The sequence below is a fragment of the Crocuta crocuta genome, unplaced genomic scaffold (assembly GCF_008692635.1).
Source record: "Crocuta crocuta isolate KB4526 unplaced genomic scaffold, BGI_CrCroc_1.0 scaffold377, whole genome shotgun sequence".
NCBI lineage: Eukaryota > Metazoa > Chordata > Mammalia > Carnivora > Hyaenidae > Crocuta > Crocuta crocuta.
The window spans coordinates 600587-616840 of NW_027528209.1; the positions used below are offsets into that span (position 1 = coordinate 600587).

General features: G+C 38.1%; 1 protein-coding gene across 3 annotated transcripts in view; it reads left to right on the forward strand.

The window, feature by feature from the left end:
• The window catches only part of SRFBP1 (serum response factor binding protein 1), a 64245-nt gene extending 56086 nt beyond the window's left edge, over positions 1 to 8159 (forward strand). For all 3 annotated transcript variants that reach the window (XM_077753028.1, XM_077753030.1, XM_077753029.1), the window contains 4 exons: positions 600 to 681; positions 1429 to 2131; positions 3595 to 3623; positions 7587 to 8159. In XM_077753028.1, the coding sequence (XP_077609154.1) occupies positions 600 to 681; positions 1429 to 2131; positions 3595 to 3623; positions 7587 to 7771 (999 nt within the window). In that variant the 3' untranslated portion in view covers positions 7772 to 8159. The remainder of the gene's footprint in view (positions 1 to 599; positions 682 to 1428; positions 2132 to 3594; positions 3624 to 7586) is intronic.
• The last annotated feature ends 8095 nt before the right edge of the window (positions 8160 to 16254 follow it).

Sequence of the window (16254 nt, forward strand, 5' to 3'; positions counted from 1 at the left end):
GTTCTTTCATATTAATTTAGTCTTTTTTTTTTAATTTAGTCTGTTTTTAACTAGATCTTTTAAGCTCTTTGAAAGCAGGGACTTTTTTTTTTTTTTTTTACTATCATACAGGATGCCTACCATAGTTCTGGAAAGATACTAAGACCACAAAGACTATTTGTTAATTGATTACATGATAATTTTTTAAGTTTACTTCTTTATTATGAGAGAGTATGAGTGGGGGAGTGCAGAGAGAGAGAGAGAGAGTGAGAGAGAGAATGAATCCCAAGCAGGCTCCACGCTAGCAACATAGAACCCAATGCTGGACTCGATCTCACAAACCATGAGATCATGACCTGAGCCAAAAAGAAGAGTTGAGTCAGCTGCTCAACCAACCAAGCCACCCAAGCACCCCTGATTACATGATGACTTAATTGGTGAGGGGCAGTATTATTTTTGTCACCATGAATTTTATTTTTTCTTCATCATGGATTATCCAAGTGACTTAATCTAATTAGAATACTGACAAATTCCTGTGACCTCTCATTAAAAAAAATTATGATAGATTTTTTCTTATTCACTTCTTAATGTTTATTTAAGTTTTTTATTTTAATTCACAGCCTGATTCTACTGCAACTGAAAGGGCAATTGCTAGACTAGCAGTGCATCCTCTTCTGAAGAAAAAAATAGATGTGCTAAAAGGTATGAATTCCATGACTTTTAAGCCTTGTACTTAAAGGCACTTGTGTATATGATTCTGAATAAATGGCTATTCATTTATTCTCTGGGTGTTTTTTCGTTTTGGGGACCTTTTATAAATATCTCCTTCAAATATTTTTAAATGTGGTACAGTGCCTGATAATGTGGATGTCTAATGAAAAATTAAAGCTGTATTTTTTCCTAAATTCTAGTATATAAATATGTATATATATTTATAACATAATTTTGAACACAGTTGTTTTGCTAAATATTGATTTAATTCATCATATTACTTTTGATGTGGCCACATAGTCACATAATTTTCATTATTTTATAATGTGTTGAAGGAATTAAATGTTGTCACAGATTAGATCTTTATTTTTATGTCTAAAACCACAATTTATAATGTGCCACAATCATATCAACACAATTTTGCTAAAGAAATGAAAATAGCCATTTTATTTTTCCTATTTGTATTCAGTAAAGTTTTTACTATTTTTCATAACCCCAAAGCCTGAAAGGATGATGACTTTTGGAGTTTTAAGTTGAATACCTCTGAGCATTTCTTCTCAGTTTCATTTTTTAAAGACACTAGAGTTCTTTTGTGGGTTCAGATCTATCATACAGATTTAATGTAATTGCAGCTGTCCTCTTAAGTGTTTTCAAATAATTTAAGAAATACTGTACTGAAACAGTGATGTTTTATCATTTGTTTTAATGCTGCAACAAGTCGTGCTGTTTCTTTTGCAGCTGCTGTCAAAGCTTTTAAAGATGCGAGACAAAATGTTGTTGAAGTTAACTCATCAAAGAATGCTTCAGTAGAAAATCATTCCAAGGACACTTTGTGTTCAAATGATGATGCCAGTAAGTTACAGCATGAAGGAACTATGGTCAGTGAGCAAAAACCGAAAGAAGCCAAAATATTGGCAAAGAAACCAGTAAATTCAAAAGAAAAAGTAACCAAGATGGAACATGGACCCAGTGCTATAGACATTCCATACTCTGCATCACAGCCTTCTGAAAGGGGTTCTGTACTTCCATCTGAGTCCCGGAAGACACCTGCCGACCCAAAAATGAAACCAGTAAATAAAACCAAAAAAAGGAAAGGATCCACCACCCTTGGTGGTGACAGTGATGGAGAAGAATTACAGGAAGAAGAAAAGGAGTATTTTGATGATAGCACAGAAGAAAGGTTTTACAAACAGTCTTCAATGTCTGAGGATAGCGACAGTGATGATGACTTCTTCATTGGGAAAGTCAGACGGACACGAAAGAAGGAAAGTAGTTGTCAGTCAGTTAAGGAACAAAACCCCCTCGAAAAAGCGTTACCTGAAGAAGATATACTTGAAACCCGTCAGAGTATAAGAAATGACAAAAACACGCCAAGTACAGAATCAAGGAAGTTTGAGTCAGTGTTTTTCCATTCTTTATCTGGATCTAAAAGCTCTAGAAGGTAAGAGTATTTTTTCTATCCTAAAATAATTATTAGTTCTTAATTTTTTAAAAAAATATGAAATAATCTGCACATCTTAACGATGGCAGAAGCATCTCTCCCATACATACATGTAGTTTTTACAGCACATCCTGTGTTTAGACTTGGTCCTTTTAGACGTTCTATTGGATGATATATACGAATACACATATGGGAAAGCACTTGAGCAGCTCAGTTGATTGAGCATCCAACCAACCCAGTTTCGGATCCGGTCATGGTCTCACGGTTCCTGGTTTCAAGCCCCATGTCAGGCTCTGTGCTTGCTGTGGAGCCTGCTTGAGATTCTCTCTCTTTCCCTCTCTTTTCCCTGCTTGTCCTCTCTCTCTGTCAAAATAAATAAGTAAACTTAAAAAAAAAGGACATCTTAAAAAAAATGTATATCTATCTATACGGCAGTGCCACATTTATCCTGTAGCCAGGTAATTTGTCTAGCTAATTTAAGTTTATCCCTTGGATGACCAAAGTCTTCAAACTTTGAATTTGTTTTTAATGAGAACCTTTCGAAAATGTCTCACATTTCTTACTCTTTAAACAGAACTTTCTGAAAAGAACAGTTGGTTTTGTTTTTGACACCCCAGGGCCATTATATTAAGGATCAGTCTTTTCTTAAGGAAATGCTTGCTCTCTCTGAGCTTCTCCAGACTCCTGTATATTTGGTAATGTGGCTGCCTCTGTCCCCGCTGTTCACCACCACTTTTCACAACTCTTCTGTGATAAGTCAGTGAGCTTAATTTCATTTGTAATTCTAACCTGGTCGGGGATAGCTTCACACTTGGTTAGTTTATTTCTTCAGTAACAGCTGTTGTCTTCAGAAAACTGTTTTTGTAAAATCAGGGATAATTTTTAATAGAACAGAAACTTGTGATGTTAACATTTTCCAAAGAAGTAAGAGTATAGAAAAGACACACGACCATATTTGGAACCCTGAAATCAATCAAAATTGATTTTAATTTTAAAATCCCAGACCTGCCTCACAAGGCTCATCTCTTTTCTCACTTGAGAATAACATATCACTGTCCCTTCCATCTCTCACAAAATGTCAGTCTTAATGTTTGTTGCATGTGACTCATTCCCACTTCATGAAGACTTTGGAAATATTTTGTCTGGATAGGGTCAAGAGTAGACAGAGTACATATGTAACCAAGAAAGGGTATTTTGTGACCTGGAGTCCCTGTAAGGAAGGGGGGTGAGAACGAAATTCACACGTTTTTGTTGTAATATTGGGATCTAACTAACTTTGATGGAGCTGAAACTTGGGGGGGGGGGGAAGGATCATTTTTTTATTGACTGTTGATGGGATGAGGGAGTACGTTAGTCCTTTCAGTTTTATCCCTAGTTTGTTTTTTTTTTTTTTATGAAGTTTTCTGAAAGTCATTTATCTTTTTAAAGTCCTAATGGTCTTTTTCTTGTTTTTGAAATTACAGAGAACAGGCTCCAAAAAGCAGAACCCCAGGTATGTATTACTGGCTTCCTACCCTTTATATGAAGCTAACTATGCTTTACTGGAATGGAAGGATAAAAACTCCAGGTTCCTTAATTTGCCTGAATTACTGACCCACACAAAGGGGAACGGAACATCTTCTGATTATCAGTGTGATTTTTAAATTTTAATTGTTTTGTTTGCTTTTACCCATCTGCTGCCAGGGGGAAAGGTGTAAACCAAACTTATCAGGACATATTGGCATATTGGGTCTATTTGATTTCTCTTGAACTGAATTATTATATAAGGTATATCTTCATCAACACCATGCCGTTAAACATTCAGTAAGAAGTATGTTATTTTCTGAGTTAAGAGTAAAATCAGGGGCGCCTGGGTGGCTTAGTCGGTTAAGCGTCCGACTTTCGCTTAGGTCATGATCTCGCGGTTTGTGGGTTTGAGCCCCGCGTCGGGCTCTGTGCTGACTGCCAGCTCAGAGCCTGGAGCCTGTTTCAGTCTGTGACTCCCTCTCTCTCTGACCCTCCCCTGTTCACGCTGTCTCTCTCTCTCTCCTAGAAATAAATAAAACATTAAAAAAAATAATAATAAAAAAGTAAAATCAAAGTATTTTCACATTAATTTGTAACAAATCAAATTAAATATATTTGGGTTTTATAAGGCTGACTTATGTACATAATCCCAAACTCTCACTGGCTTAAAATAATGAAAATCTATTTTTCACTCACATTCCAGTCCGCTGTGATTTGACAGAGAGGCTGTGTTTCGCAGAGTAATTCAAGGATCAGGCTCCTTTCATCTTGTAGCTCCTTCCTCCTGCAGTTTCCGTTTGGCCAACAGAAGGGAAGAAGTACATGGTGAATTGTGCAGGAGGTTTTCATGGGCCAGGCACAAAAGTGGCAAGAATCAGTTAGGCTCATAATTCATTAGCCAGAATTCAATTAGATGATACAGTTTAGCCTCAGGGGAGCTGAGAAATGTAGTCTAATTGTGTGGTTAGGAGGAAAAAGAAAGTGGAATTCCTTAAACACCTAACTATCTGCCACTGACCATCTTTCTCTCACCAGATGTGAGAGACTCCAGTTCATTGCCCCTTCCCCACCTAGAGCACACTTCTCTCCTTCCCACGGAAGCCACCTTGGCGTCCCATCCAGTCACTGCATCCAGCTCCAGCTCAAAGCCCAGGATCATCTATCCCCTGGATGAGGTGGTACTTTCCATTCGGTCTCCTGGATGGGACTGCTCAAAGTTTGGTCACCTGGCCACTAACACAGGCTGCCTGTCCCCAGCTCATACCAAATATTTAGTGGCAGATCAGGGACAAGGTAACCACAGTACAAACTCCCAGTCAGTTAAGGGAGAATTGGGAGTCACATAACATGTCTACCACTACTTGAGCAAAAATAGTAAAGGAGCTGGAGGCACTTCCTTATCCATTGTTCTTCCTGGCCTCTGACTGTCTTCTGGGGAGGTTTTTGCTCTGTGGCCACACCTAAAGCGGACATTTGATATGATTTCCTTGGGGGTTGCAGCAAGTGACTGGTAAAAACATACGGTCCTGGAGACACTTCAAAGTCTTCAGTATTCAAGAGAGTTTTTTCAGCCCAGGCTTAGGATTTCTCTCGCAACACAGGTCCCTCAAAAACTTAGTGGATTTGACTTCATTTCCAGTTAGTCCATCCATGTGCTAGTCACCACACCAGCAATTTTTGCCTAGAGCTTAGTCACCACACCAGCAATTTTTGCCTAGAGCTAGTCACCACACCAGCAATTTTTGCCTAGAGCTAGTCACCACACCAGCAATTTTTGCCTAGAGCGAGTTGTCAGACTCTCCTTCTTCATGTTTGAGTGTATCTTTCCCCACCCACAAGTATCATTCCGTGTGTCTGCTGTGTTGAGACTTTCGGGTTTGGTTGAGGCCATACTCTGCTCTTAACTTTGCTCTGGTGCTGAATGTCCATAGGCCTTTACTGCCTAAAATCTTAGTCTTCTGTCTTACTTTTTGAAGTCCAGAGGCTTTTCTAAGCCTTAAGTTAATTCCCAGATATCTGGATTCTCTGTTCGTTTCAGTTTCTGCCTGTGAGCCACCCAGTTCTTTCCTGGATGCTGCTCTTTTTTGTAGTCTGTTGCCAGAGACTCATCAGTATACTATTTTATTCTTTCCAACCACCTACTCTGGTGCTGCACACTCCATAGGCCTACAGCCTGCTTCCCAGGTCCTCACTTGGGAAAAGAGACTGGCCACAGTTTTTCCCATTTCATTGGCAAAGGAGACGTGCGCACTTTTCAGCCTCAGGCATCCATTCCCTTACCACCTGCTGCTGAGCCGCTGAGCCACTGCCACGTTTGTATGTTATTGTGATGACTGTACCATCTTTCCGAGGAGCACTTTGCTGTTATCCATAGTGGACTACCTGCTGTCGCAAGCAACCACCAGATTGTGGTGATTCATTCTCTTCCTCACAGCCTGTGTGTTGCTTGCAGCGTCCTTCCATCTTGTGCCTCCGAGATTTCTGTGTGCTCTCGGGGGCCAGAGAGAGAGAGAGAGAGAATGAAAGGATCGAATGTGAGGTCTTTATGATCAGGCCTTTTGTTCACATGCCTTTGGCTGTAACTCAGCTACATGGCCTCAGCTCATTGCGGTCAGGGTGGGGAATGCATCCCGGCTGTGTACCCAGCGGGAAAAGAAAAGTAGGTCTGGCATACTCGTGGCATCTGCCTCATTTACCTTATATTCAAACTCAGGGTACCTGTAAACTGGAGCCACCCACACCTTTTCCCAGTGAGGAGACCAAGTGGAAGGTTTTTCAATTTTTTTGCTTAGCTTATATATTTAGAGTATTTAATTTATAGTGTGTTTATACATACAAATGTGGTTTACCTAATTATGTAAAGTATGTATTAGTTTAGAATACTGCCTTATTTAAATTTCATTTTTTATGAGGCAGTTTCATTTAACATTTAAACTCTTCGTTCTTCCTCACTGGAGCCACTCTGATTATTACATCAGGTTTCTAGACCCCATGTGATTTGTACGAAACTCAGGACGTTTTGAATTCTATGTACAGTAGTGTTTTGGAAATGTTATCCCTAACTGTGTGCATTTGTTTCTACAAATTAAAATTACAACATTTACTTTTTAAGGAGCTCTTGAGAAGGCTTTTAACAGTGAACGATGTCTAACTTGCAGTGGAGAAATTACACTTCTCTTGTACTACTTAAAATCTGTAGTACATTTGGATCTCTCCTTTTCCCCCTGATTCTATAAACATGAATTAATTCATGTCTTTTCTGGATAGTGTGTTTCTCCCAAACACTACTTTGTTCAAAATAACGTAGTTTAGGTATCTTATGATTTAAGAAGCTCTGAGGGCTAGAAACAACTTGCCACCTTTATATCTGGTGGATAATTTTATGATTGGAAAAGAACTTTGTCTTACATTTGAGTAAATTTAGTAATTTATAATAATTTTCTGTTCAATAACAAGGGAGTGGAATCAATTAGTAGCCCTTTAAAAATCTGTCTCTTCCATTACCATGGTCAGTTCCAGTATATTAGTAAATACATGTTAGTTTTCTGGCTACATCTGCTTTATACACGAATATCCTAACTTAATGATGTTCCTTTGAAAATATAAGATACTTTTTTCTTTTTCTTTTTTTTTTTTCTTGGCCTTCCATGTTGTCTGCATTGTTTCCTTTCTTACTGCCAGTGTAATTAAGATAGCACAACATATATGAGGAGATACACGATCAATTTCTGTTTAAAAGATTAGAAGGCATGTATCTGATAATTGCCTGTTCATGTGTATATTACAATTTCAATCTATTCCCTTTTAGACTTAGATTCTTAATTGTGATGTATTCCATTGAAGTAAAACTAAATTCCTTCCTTGAATGCTGATGCGAGAAAATGAAATGTCTTTCTCTTGTGTGCTCTTTAGGTGTTTCGTATTCACTACTTTTGCTTTCTCCTCCCAGGTTTTCAGCAAAATGAACCTCAGCTCAAGAATCTGTTTAGTAAGAGTGCACCGAGAGGACTTGAGAATACCAAACAGCAGTCACAGCTGCCCCTTCATCCTTCATGGGAAGCGAGCAGGAGGCGGAAAGAACAGCAATCGAAAATTGCTGTGTTTCAAGGGAAAAAAATTACATTTGATGATTGATTACGACCTCTTTCTGTGAACCAGCCTGTTATTAAAGTGATGTTTACATAAGCCATCCACAAATCAAGTACATACTTAACTTGCTTTTTAATAATATCCCCACACTCACTCTTCCCTCTGTGTGAGAATTCTGAGATCCCAGCTCCTCAGACGTGGTCACGTGCACGTATGAAGGGAATATCACAGGGGTAGCTCTTGTTTCTTGCCTTGAACATTAATGTTGAGGAGATATATTTAAAATAACAGTGGAGAATAGGAGGAGATTGTAGTTATTTAAAATAGATTGCCTTTTCTAAAACTTCTTAGCAGATCTAAGACAGTCACTTTTATTATGGGTATGAAGACAATAAATTACAAAAATAAATGTTAATTTTTATTATACTTTTAATGATTTGTGATCTACTCTTTGACTTCTAAAATAGTGTTCAGTTATTTATTTCTGAATTTTATCTCAAGTTTTTAGGCAACATACATGTTTAAATGTAGCAACACAACCAAAAACTTGGTTATATATTTCACTGCATAGAAATATTTGTTTAAATCAAGAATGTATAACATCTAGTCACTTTACCCAGTGTGCTTCTATGGAAACTTTTTTTGTGGAATCAGGGATTGGAATTTATAAGGACAAATTCTAAAGGCGGTGTGATTGAAGGAGCATTTCGAGATAACCGAATTAGGTTATGAGATGACTCACTGAGGCAGGAACTAGTCTTGCTGGACAGTACTGTTATTTCAAAGGAAGACAGGATTTTAAAAATCCTTGCAAGTGTTTCACTTTTGCTTCTCTGGAAGAAATTAAGGGTTCTTGGTTAACTAACTACAGATAACAAAATTCCTTGTTGCTCTTCATGGCAGGAAAAGGCCTCTGGTTAGCAGAAATTCATAAACTCTGGAGAGTCATTTCTGTCATTTTCAAAAGCTGAAGAATTTAGATAACTAAAGCAATGGAATTCAAGAGATTACACAGAAAGAAAATTGTTTGTTACTGTATTGAATGCAAAATTTGCTCTTCCTGCGTTAAAATTTTTATTTTGACATGTCAGTTTTGTAAAATTAAAATTAATTGAAATTTTAATTATGAAAAATTATTACAGGAAAAGTGAAAGAAAAATGTCTCAATGCCTATCCAGATTTAGCGAAACTGTGACGTGGAGAGCAAGCCCTGTCTTCCAGACCACCAGGTCTGTCCAGGATTTCTTATCCTACTGCAGAGAGTTAGGGCCCAGCTACAGGGCTAGAGGGAAGAGCCCACACAAGACCACTGTCACTTGTGACACCAGCTGCAGGTTTGGAGGTGGTGGGCTGTGGGGGAAGTGTTCCCCGAATACCCTTAGGTTCAAAAATTTGCTCCAAAACTCACAGAATTTACTGAAACCTACACACACACACACACACACACACACACACACACTGAAACCTATTCAGAATTACTATTTATTACAGGGAAAGGATAAAATTAGAACCTGTCAAAGGAAGAGATGCATATAGGACCATGTCTGTGAGGGTCCTAACACAAAGCTTGCCCTTGATCCTGTTGTCCTCAGGATCCTTTACCATCCTGGCATCAGTGAGCATAGAGTTTGGCCAGTCTTAGATGCTCATTCAAGTTTTGGTGTCCAGAACTTTTGTGGTGGCTGCAGTATGTAAGCATGATCAGTTGATTGCCCATATGACTATAGGTAGCTGCTGCCCTAAACAAAGATACTTCTATCAGGTATTCCATAGATTACCGCCAAGAAGCTAAAAGCAAAAATTTTCTCTCTCTGAGCAATGCCAAGTTTTTACTGCACATTCTTCACCCACATTCTCCAGACAGTAACATTTTACCACATTTGCTTTATCCTTGGCTTTCATCCTCCCTCCTTCCCCTCCTCCTCATCTTTCTCCTCTTCCTTTTCTCTTTTTCCCCCTTTCTGTCTTGGCTATTGTTTTTGTTATAATACTCCATTTGTCTTCTTATCATGTTCAGGTTTTTCTCTACTTCCTTGAACATATGGAACATTAATAGCTATTTCAATGATCTTGTCTGCAGTGGTTCTCAATTTGGGCCAGTTTTACCCTTAGAGAACATTTGGCAACATCTGCAGTGGACATGTTGCTACTGGGCCAGGGATGCTACTGAACGTTCTACATAATATACAACAAGAAATTATTGAGCCCAACATGTCAGCAGTGCCGAGATTGAGAAACCTTGGCCTAGGGTTCACTTGGCTTCACTCTAGAGGCATTCCTGTTCTGAGAATCCTGCCTGATGCTTTATCTTTTAGCAAATCCTTTTGTTAAATCTGGAGAGATGAGAATACAAACTATACCTGGCCCTTTGTTAAGTTGTTTCACAAACTCCATTCTAGTGAATTTCTTCCTGGCATTGGCAGATGGCTCATACATTGCACAGATCATTCTTTTTTAATGTTTTATTTATTTCTAGGAGAGAGACAGACAGAGACAGCGTGAACAGGGGAGGGTCAGAGAGAGAGGGAGTCACAGACTCTGAAACAGCCTCCAGGCTCTGAGCTGGCAGTCAGCACAGAGCCCGACATGGGGCTCGAACCCACGAACCGCGAGATCATGACCTAAGCGAAAGTCAGACGCTTAACCGACTCAGCCACCCAGGTGCCCCTGCACAGATCATTCTTAAGCCATAGACTTGACGGGGTCCTGCCAAAGATCTCCAGAGCTCTTCTTTTCTGTTCATCTCCTTCCTCTCTAGTATTTTGCCTCACAAATTCTAGCCACAGTAGTCTGTGTAAACTCTGAACTCCTGCCTCTTCATTAAGGCCACTGAACTATTCTAGGGTTCCTTCCCCCAGCAATATAGTTTGACATTCCATGCAGTGAGCTGAAGCGCCCAACTGGTTTGTTTTCTTTCTCTGAGGTATTACTGTATTGTACTTTTTGTCCATTATCTGAAAACCTAAGTTTTATATATTTTATCCAGTGTTCTCGTCATTTAATTTAGAATGGCAAGTCTGATTCCCGTTACTAGATAATGCTCAGGATTAGAAATCCATTGCTTATTTTGATGCTCACATTGTCCTTAATTTGACCAGTCGGAGCCTACTCAGGCTGTCTGGTGTCCTTCTGCCGTCCCACAGGGAGAAAGATGGTTCTCCTTGTCCACAATATATTTACTTATTTTCTCAACCCTGGAATACACATAAGTTAGTTTCAGAATTGCTCACTGATGCCTCTGCAAAGTAGAAGTCTACCGGCCGAAGTTCAGTACATGTTCAGAGCTCTTTTTTCTTTGGCTTGAAGACACATGGTCTCAGAATTAAGTTTGAAAGTTACCTGAAGTGACGTCAGCAAAAATGGGGGAGTAAAGATATACAGAAATTCTCTCCATAAAAAGCAGTGGGAAAACTATATTGTCAGAATCAACTTCTTCAGAAAGCGAGTTAACCATTGGTTTGCTGCAATCCAAGGAGTATTTTTCAAGAAAGGATGATTCGTGATGTTTCAACTTTTCACTCCGCAGATCCACAGTATTCTTGAAAACCAGCAGCTCGCAGTCAGTGAAAACCAGCAGCCTGGCAGCCTCTAGAGAGGAAGCAGGACAGGGTTGGACCTGCTTCAAAGACACATTCACTGAGAACTGTCATTCTGTGACCAATGTGGTTGTCCACTGGAAGACCCCACTTGCAAGTCTGTCTTGAACAAGAACTTGCTCAGTGTGAAAAGCCTTTTTTCCTGATTTCACTTTTCAAAAACCATCAGAGGTCATTGTTTAACATCACAGCTGGCCAAGGCAGTGAGTGACAGTAGAGGCAAACAAGTTTATCAAACCGCTTAAAAGGAAATCCGGAGAATTCAGTATCCTTAGGGACTTTGATAAATTCTGATAGATTTCTTGGAATTAAGCAAGTCATGAGCATGCATAGTGCTGTGTCTGTGTTCAGGAAAGAGCTGAGAAGGCACTAACCTCTCACTTCTAGCTGACTTTGAGGTTCTGCTGAAGCAGGAAATGAAGGCTCAGATGGAATACTCCACTTCCTGTCTAAGCGCTGAAGGTGTGCCCAGCGTGCACGTGCATGCGCGCGCGCGCACACACACACACACACACACACACACACACACACACAGAGCCTCTCAGCAAAATTGGAGAAGGATTGATTCCAGGTTTTGAAGGAAATGTCTGTCTAGTTATTAGTGCACCACTAAACTAATGAAGCAGAAATTTCAGTGGCCATATAGCAAAGAATCCAGATTTGAGATGTTCAGAAAAGTACACTGAACAACAAAAAACAGGGACTACAAGCCCTAGAGAAAGAGGAATATCTGAATTTTAGATTTGCACCATTATATTACTTAAAATGATCAATTTTCTAGAATACTAGAAGACATGTAGAAACTAAGTATGACCCCCAATACAGAGAAATAAAAGCAAACAAACTGTTCCCCAAGAGGCCCAGACTTCAGATTTATACAACAAACACATTAAATAAATTATTCTGAGAAAATGTACAAAGAATGAAAGGAAACAATGTTTAAAGAACTAAAATCAAATCGGAGAACAATGTCTCACCATATAGAGTGTCAATAAAGAGAAATTATAAAGAAGAGACAAAAAATTTAGGAATTGAAAAGTACAATAATTGATATGGAAAATTCAACATAAGTGGTCAACAGCAGATTGGAGCAGGCAGAAGAAATATTTGGTGAAGCTAAAGATAGATCAAATTTTTTTTCCTGTGAAAACATGGAATGTCATGGAATGACAACGAACGATCTTCAAAGACATGTGGAATACCATGAAGTGTACCAATATAAACATAATGAGAGTCTCCTATGAACTACATTTTCGCTAATAGCTGTAGACCTTAAAAGATTTAAAAACTTGTCCAAACAAAAACTAAAACGTGTATGTTCATAGTAACATTATTCATAGTAGCCAGAAAGAAGAAATAACCCAAATACCATCAACTGATGACTGGATCATAATAATGGTATATATATGTGTATATATATATCAGCCATAGAAAGAAATGAAGTATTGACACATACCATGACATGAATCAACTTTGAAAACATTACGTTCAGAAAAAAGCCAAACACAAAATACGGTTCCACTTACATAAAATATCCAGAATAGGTCCATCCATAGGGAGGGACCAGAAGTTAGAGATTACCAAGGGCTAGGGGCGGGAGGAATAGTGAGTGACTGCTAATGGATATGCATGGCACTCTTTTTTGGGTTGGTGACTATGTCCTGGAATTGGATGATGGTGTTGGTTGTACAACTTTGTGAATATACAAAAATCCACTGAATTATGTACTTTAAAAGTTTGAATATTATGGTATGTGAATTATATCTCCATTTTTAGAATAAGAACGGTAAAAAGTGACCTGGATTAGTGCATTTTCCATGCTTTCCATGTAGTAAGTACATCATTTGACTACTTCTATGTAGTACTACTTCCATATAGTAAGTACGTCATTTAGTTCACATGTTTTTGATGTATTTTACTTAAGGGATTTTTCTTCCATCCTTGGTAATTTTACTTATATTTTTTCTTTATGTGTGTGAAACATGAACATTGTTCCATAAGTCAGAGGTGCACAAAATGGTATATTCTGAGAGGTGGCAACTCCTTTTTCCAATTCTTTCTTTTCTTTTTACCCAATTCCCACCCATCCCCTCTAGATAATCCATCTCATTAGTCTCTGGTGTATCCTTTCTGGGTTCCCTTTCCACAGATGAATAAATGTGTATGTATTTATTTCCCCTTATTTTTAAGGCAAAAGTTAACACTCCTGAACTTTACTTTTTTCATTTAAACATATATCCTGAAGAGACACCTGGGTGGCTCAGTTGGTTGAGCATTCAACTCACTTAAGGCTCAGCTCAAGATCCCAAGGTTGTGGGACTGAGCCCTGCGTCAGGCTTGACGCTGGGCATGGAGCCTGTTTAAGATTCTCTCTCCCCTTTCAGCCCCTCTCCCCTACTCGTCCTCTCTCTCTAAAATAAAAATAAATTAAATAATTCATTAATCAATTAATTAAAATGTATTCTGGAAATCACTGCAGATTTGTCCATAAAGATTTTCCTTATTTAAAACAAAACAACAACACCAACAAAAAGAAACTTTCTAGTACCCCATTTGGTAGACTTGTCAATTTATTCAGCCACCCATCTATTTTTGGGTGTATAAGTTATTTTCCCTGTCTTGCAGTTATGAAAACTATTGCAAAGAAAATATAAACAACAGTCTTTGTTTTCATATTATTGGAGTTATGTCCTTGGGGTATGTTCCTAGAATGGGAATATTCTGTAGGAAGGTAAGTGTATATGTAGTTTTGTTTAAAAATTGCCAAATTTTCCAGCACGAAGGTTGTACTTCAGTACAAGAGAGAAACCTCTTTCTTCACAACTTCTCCACTAGAGTAAGGTGTTCCACCATTGGATAGTTGAAAATGTCACCTCATGGTAGTTTTACTATGCATTTTCTTATTATGGGTCTAGTTGGATACTTTTTTTAATTGTTAAATACTTCTTTACATCAGCTTTTGTGAATTTTTTCATGTCTTGCCCTCTTTCCACTAGTGAATTGTTTTTTTGTTTTTGACTTTTCCCCATAATTTTTAAGATTTTTTATATATTACATACACTAGCCCTTTATCTCTTATGGGTTTATCTCTTATGGGTATTGCAAGTATTTTTTCCCAATTTGTCAACTCTCTTTTCATTTTGTGTTATTTACTTTTCTATCATGTTGTTTTTCTGTCAGTTACTGTATGTAGTCAGATGTTTCAGTTTCTCTTTTTATTTCTTTTTATATCCTTTTTGCATATGAATTTGAAAACATAGTTAGAAAATCTTTCCCCATTATTATTTGCTTCCTACCTGACCTGACATCACTGTTGCTATCCCTGCTTTTATAGCGTTCCCATTTGCCTGGAATACTTTTGTCCCTCCCTTTATCTTTAGCCTTTCTGAATCATTGTGTTTTAGGTAAGTTTTTTCAATACAGTATATGGTTAGGTCTTCATGAGCTAAGTTCAAAATCTTAACATTTAATAGTCAGACTCATCCCTTGCACATTTGTCGATAAGGTGAATATGCTTGCTCCCAATTCTGGCAGATTATCTTATACCATAATTACTATATTTATTATTATTATATTAATTCTTCAGACTATTTTCTATTTAAAAAAGTAATTTGGTGTCTAGCAAGATTAATATTTCTGTTCTGCTGGTTATACCTTTTATGCCCATTGTCACCTTATTTTTTTATTCACTATATTCATGTTCTCTTTCACTGTCTAAATTACATTTTATGAGCTTATTCTAACTTCCCTCATTTCATCTCCATTCACCTCCCATTTCTGGTTGCATTATTTTTACTTGATCGAGACCTACAACGTATAATATAGAGCATTATTATTTAACATTATTCTATCCTTGTCTGCACCTTAGTTTTAATCTTAGATGTTCCATGAAGTATATATTAAAGCTCAATTGCTAGTTTTCCCAAGTTGTTTTTGTTTGGATGAGGTTTATTCTCTAGTAGATCCCGCAAGAAACGACTCATGGAAAGAATTTTTTGAGTTCTTGATGTTCAAAATTTTTTGTGGTTTTCATACCCAAAGGACCGTGGGTGGATCCAGTGATTCTGTGTCTCTTGGTGGCAGCAAAACTCTTCATTGCACCTTTGGTGAGTCTTGTTTGGAAGACTTTTGCCACTCCCCAATTTAGGATATCTATCTCATAGTCTGGGCACAGGATAGCTTCCTTATTCTTACCAGGGATACAATTTTTTTTCTTTCTTTTTCACTTACTGTTCTTCAAGCCACAGTGATTTTTTACCTGTGTCCTTTTGACAGTATCTGATGACCTTACAGGGACTTACAGTAACAAGCTTTTTTCAGTAGGGAACAAGAATCCTCGTGGACATTTGTGTCTGCTGCAGCAATGACCTCTCCTTTCAGGCTTGTTACCATCAATGAAAACTTTTTCTCCACTCTGTCCCCCATCTGAATCTGAGTGCCTAGTGCAGGCCCTTGGAACCCCCATATTCTACAAATGTATTAATATACGTAAGTAGAGGTGATTTTTCCTCTAGTACTTTTTATACGTTTCTGTTATATTTAGACTTTAATCTATCTGAAACTTACCCCTTTGTTTTCTGACAGATTGGTATACTCTTTAATCAAACCAATAAGTACACAACCAATCTGTATTTCTCAGCAACTCTTGAATTTAGGTTGGGGTCCTGTGACTTAAGAACTGCTTAGTTGGGGTCGCCTGGGTGGCTCAGTCTGTTGAGCATCCGACTTCAGCTCAGGTCATGATGATCTCGCGGTTCGTGGGTTCAAGCCCCGCGTCGGGCTCTGTGCTGACAGCTAGCTCAGAGCCTGGAGCCTGCTTCAGATTCTGTGTCTCTCTCTAATCCTCCCCTGCTCACGTTGTCTCTATCTCTCTTAAAAATAAATAAAACATTAAAAAATTTAAATAAATAAAAAAAGAATTGCTTGGTGGAA